Source organism: Ictalurus punctatus, chromosome 1, assembly GCF_001660625.3.
Source record: "Ictalurus punctatus breed USDA103 chromosome 1, Coco_2.0, whole genome shotgun sequence".
Classification (NCBI taxonomy): domain Eukaryota; kingdom Metazoa; phylum Chordata; class Actinopteri; order Siluriformes; family Ictaluridae; genus Ictalurus; species Ictalurus punctatus.
Window position 1 is genome coordinate 37,774,068 of NC_030416.2, and position 5,000 is coordinate 37,779,067.

A 5,000-nucleotide genomic window follows, 5' to 3' on the forward strand; every position below is an offset into this window, starting at 1 on the left:
CACACACACACACACACTATTATAACACTATCTCTACATTTTTTTCCTTCTTTGTTCTTTATTTCTTAGTTTATTTGTTTCTTTTTATTCTTTCACACTTTTCCATCGTTCCCTTTTCTTTCTTTCTTTTTTGTGTTTCACTTAACCAGAGACACCTTTTACCCATGATGCCTTGCACAGTCGAGTGAAAGTCACTCCATCAGTCATTAATAAAGTTTATTCGACTGGTTCCACTGCAAAGTGTAAACCTCAAGGGACTGTAGTACAAGTAGTTTTTAAACTTATTTAAGATTCTAATCAGTTATCACCAATGAACAGTGTGTGTTTTCCTCATCAGAAATCACACTAGTGCGCAGAGTTACAACCTGACTGCTGTAGAGTTTTAAATCTGAGCTGTTTTATTATTTTATTCTTCTTTAAGTTTGTTATAAAAATGTAAAAGGAGGGAAAGCATTAGCAGCAGTGGAACAGTGTTAGTGTGTGTTATCAGGAACTCGTGTATCTGTGGGGAACCATGTCGCGGAGTGACGTCGCGGAGTGACGTCGCGGAGGAGTGACGTCGCGGAGTGACGTCGCGGAGTGACGTCGCGGAGTGACGTCACGGAGTGATCCTTTTTGATGCCATGGAGATGTTCTGATTCTGATTCTATACCAAAACATGTTCTCTCTCTCTCTCTCACACACACACACACACACTACTGCGTGTTTATAAGTTTGCATAAATGAAAGAAGATAAAAGGACGATCAGGTAAGCAAGAGAAAAATATTTGTTTGGAAAAAACAAGTTTTCTGTGTAATTAAAGGTCATGTGACCAGAACGACTTCAGACTAAAGATGTTACTAATGTGGTGGAGAAAAGCTTTCACACAGTTCAGACCCGGTTTTACTTTAAATTCCTCATTTTAATTTGTGTTAAATAAATAAAAAAAAATGATGAGGAGGAAATATCTTTATTTAATTGCTAAACAACTATTTTTTGTTATTAATATTTGTTGTATTAACTCTTATTCATGTTTTTCTCACGTTGTTTCTCAGTAATTTATCATTTTAATTGATCAGAGATGGAGGCTCTGGAGAAGGAAAGAGATGAAATGAAGGGAACATTTCAGGTTGATAAAGACAGTTTGGTGCTCCAGCTTGAGGAAGAGAGAAGAAACATGGAGAAGGAGAAAGAGAGATTCGAGCTCCAGCTGAGAGACAGTGACGCCAGAGAAGCTCAGATGAGAGAAGAGATGGAGGCTCTGGAGAAGGAAATGGATGAAATGAGGAGAACATTTCAGGCTGATAAAGACAGTTTGGTGCTCCAGCTTGAGGAAGAGAGAAGAAACATGGAGAAGGAGAAAGAGCGATGGGACAAAATGGAGAGCAGGCAGCAGATAGTTAAAGGTGGCTGGAAAAAACATTGTGATGTATTGGTGCAAATGATTGTTGAAAAGGAAGAAATGCTGGAGGAGATAACAGTAGAGGTGGAAGCCCTGAAAGGAACCGTGAGAGAACTTAAGCAAAAAGCAAGGGATATGGATCCTGAGATGATGGAGGAGCTCAAGGAAGTCGATAAAAGGCTGAGGAACTTTGGTCCAAAGTGGTTCCAGAAGCTCAGGAAGAAGAAGAACATGAAGAAAAGACAGTACCTGGAGAAAGAGATAGAGAGACTTGAGCTCCAGCTGAGAGACAGCAAAGCCAGAGAAGCTCGGTCCACAGAAGTGATTAATATTATGATGAAGGAAAGGCTTAAGATGAAGAGACAGTTAGCGATTCATGGCTTGTTGACAGACATATTTCAGAGAAGGTCTAAAAGGGAAAATGACGAACAGCAAGAGAGATTGGATCTCGAGCTGAGAGAGAGCATGGCCAGAGAAGATAGCACAACGGACATGATTAATGCTCTGGTGAAGGAAAGGGTTGAAATGATGAAAAGGTTTCAGGAAGAAAAGGAGAGCATGGCACTCAAGCTTAAGACCGAGAGGGAGAACATGGAGAAGGAGAAAAATCAAGAGAGATTCAAGCTCCTGAAGAGAGAGAGAGAGGCCATGGAAGAGTTCATGGTGGAAAAAATGAATGAACTGAGGACACAGTTTCAGGCTGAAAAGGAAAGGATGGAGAAGAAGATTCTGGAGAAGGACAAAATGCTGGAGATAACAGAAGAGATGGAGGACTCTGCAGAAATGAAGAAGAAAGCAGGAATGAAGGAGGGACTCAATAAAGTTGATAAGAAGCTGAAACACTCTCCCCTACAGTGTTTCCAGAAACTCTGGAAGAAGAAGAACATCAAGGGGAGACAGCAGATGGAGAAAGAGCAAAAGAGACTCGAGCTCCAGTGGAGAGAGAGCGAGACCAGAGAAGTTCAGATGAGAGAAGAGGCTCTGGTGGAGGAAAGATTTCAGCCTCAAAAGGAGAAGATGGTGCTGGAGTTTGAGAAGGAGAGGGAGAACATGGAGAAGGACCTGCATCAGGTTCTGGTGACAGTGGTAATCTGAAAAAACGAGGAAGGTGAGGAGAGAAAAATCTGTGAAACGCCAAAAGATTTACACTTTGGGTCGAGTTCAGAGTCGCTTCAGTTCAGAAGATACGCGAGTAGATGCAGTAGATTTAGACTCGTGCTGTTCAGGTGTTTAACTGGATTTTCTGAGCAGAACATTTATTGAAGCAACCCGTGTATAGCTCACAGCTCTGTGGTGTTTAAATGACTCCATTAACAGAGAGCGTGAGGACGGCTGACCTGAGCACACAGCAGCATCAGCAAGTACGGCCATTAAGAGAGAGAGAGTGGAATGATGTGGACTTGCGTACACACACGAAGGTACTCACGGGCTGCGAGTGGTGATACGCAGGAATGACCTGCAAAAGCTGGTAAGGCAACTTTAATGAAAGTCTGTGCAACAAATCCAAAGACGTGAGGCAGAGGCAAAAAAGAAGAAACAGATACAAGTCAGACGATCCACATACAGGATATCAGAAAGAGACAAAATACGTAATCAGTAAACAAAGTCAAAGTCTGAACCAGTATAAACCAGGCGGCAAAATACAATGTCTGGGGAATGTCAGAGACACCAAGGAATTGAGTGTTTACTTCACAAAGAGCTGGCGGTACAACGCCTCTATATAAAGGGGTGTGTGTGTGTAATTGGGATCAGGTTGCCTGATCAGAAGTCCGATGATTGCGAATGAGGTAGTGTACCTTGGCTTGGGCACAGGCAGTACAGGAAGATACGCCTCGGTGCATGTCGGAAAACATGTCCAGCCACCATCTGTTTTTTTTGTTGTCATTTAAATTGTATCTACACATCGCCTGTCATTTTTTGTTTGTCGTTTAAAACGTATCTCCATGTCATCTGTTGGTCTACACTTCGATCATGAGTGAATTTAATATGATTGCTCACTCTCAACCAATCCCCTTTCTTCTGGAAACCTCAATCATATTTAAAGTTATTATAGAAATTACTGTATTTTTCTTTCATAACTAAATAAAAAAAACTTTCAAAAATAAAATAAATAAATAAAATAAATAAATGGTGAGGGTGCACAGTGGCTTAGTGGTGAGCACGTTCGCCTCACACCTCCAGGGTCCGCCGGGGCCATGTGTCCCCATGTGCTGCAGGGGTTCCTCCGGGTACTCCGGTTTCCTCCCCCAGTCCAAACACATGCAGGTAGGCTGATTGGCGTGTCTAAAGTGTCCATAGTGTATGAATAGGTGTGTGAGTGTGTGTCTGTGTGATTGTGCCCTGTGATGGACTGGCACCATGTCCAGGGTGTACCCCGCCTTGTGCCCCTTGCTCCTTGGGATTGGCTCCAAGTTCCCCGCAACCCTGAAGAAGGAGTAAGTGGTAGAAGATGGATGGATGGACTGTCTCATTACACTGTCTCATTCACGCATTCACACACACTCACACACACCAATGGTAGCAGAGCTGCATACAAGGCGCTAACTTCTGTGGCGACAGGCCGGAAGCCGGCGCACAGGAAATAAAGAAGAGACAGCTCCGCTTCAGCGCCACCAAATGTTTTGGACGGCCAGAGAGCACGTGGCTTCTGGGCGGGGCCGCCGACACACCCACGGCTCGTGAATGGTGCTCCGTGCGGAGGAATTCCACCATCCAGCAAGCGGGGAGGGTATAAAAGGGCGATACTCCACTCGCACCGGAAGAGGAGTATCTCGAAAAGAGAAGTATCTCTGGTGTGTTTTGGGTAGTTTCGCTGATGCACGTCTGCTACCCGCTGCTGTGTGTTTTTTTTTTTCTTCTGAATTCAGGCGACTCCGACGTGAGTGACGGCTCCGTCCCGCCCCCTCGGCTGTAATCGCCGACGGCTGAGACTCTCACCGCCCGATCGCCCTTCAACCCACACACTCACGCGCACACCGAGTGACTTTAATAAAATCACCTATAACCCGGAAACAGCCTCCTGTGTGTCTGCTCCGCCCACCGCTGGATAAAATCACTACACTTGCCATCGGGAGCAATTTGGGGGTCAGTGTCTCGCCCAAGCACACTTCGGCATGTGGAGTCACGTGAGCCGGGAATCGAACCGCCAACCCTACGATTAGTGGACGACCCGCTCTACCACCTGATCCACAGCCATGACCATATGATCTGTTAACAGACATGAGGACATATAACAGTATACACAGTCAGTACAAGTAGCAACAGTTTAATTAGTGCTTATTTAACATTACAGTAGCTTCCCTCCTGATAATGTTATGGATCAGAAGATACACGAACATTATTTCTGTGTTTAAATAAAAAAAAACCCTCGCAAATGCGTGGAGGTGAACTTAAACGTATAATTTCAGAAGCATAAAAAGTATTAATGAACATTGCTGAACATTCAACAGTTTAAAGCTTAAAACTCTTAGCTTAAAAATTGTAAAACTTTTCCCATACATATAAACAACAACAACAACAACAACAACAACAACCACTTATTCAGTATTTTTCAACTGTTTTTTTTTTAGTGTTAAGCCCCGATTCCTAATAAAGTCTCTTATATTTAGCAGAGAGCGA

At 43.6% G+C, this 5,000-nt stretch overlaps 2 protein-coding genes across 13 annotated transcripts in view; one reads left to right on the forward strand and one right to left on the reverse strand.

Annotated features, from left to right (window-relative positions):
- Positions 1–5,000, reverse strand: part of LOC108261647 (NACHT, LRR and PYD domains-containing protein 12) — a 168,014-nt gene that overhangs the window by 53,769 nt on the left and 109,245 nt on the right. The gene's annotated exons all lie outside the window — the stretch shown is intronic.
- LOC128634281 (trichohyalin-like) lies at positions 568–4,747 on the forward strand. 2 transcript variants are annotated; one of them, XM_053684794.1, is made up of 3 exons: positions 568–748; positions 1,036–2,490; positions 2,700–4,747. In XM_053684794.1, exon 2 carries the CDS (start codon positions 1,062–1,064, stop codon positions 2,475–2,477), a length of 1,416 nt encoding a protein of 471 aa, XP_053540769.1. In that variant the 5' UTR covers positions 568–748; positions 1,036–1,061; the 3' UTR covers positions 2,478–2,490; positions 2,700–4,747. The 2 variants fall into 2 exon arrangements, with proteins under 2 accessions (XP_053540769.1, XP_053540764.1); XM_053684789.1 differs by having other exon boundaries at positions 569–748; positions 1,036–4,747.

Bases quoted from the DNA above. Each gene is read 5' to 3' on its own strand.
- LOC128634281 (XM_053684794.1), top strand. From the start codon at position 1,062: ATGGAGGCTCTGGAGAAGGAAAGAGATGAAATGAAGGGAACATTTCAG.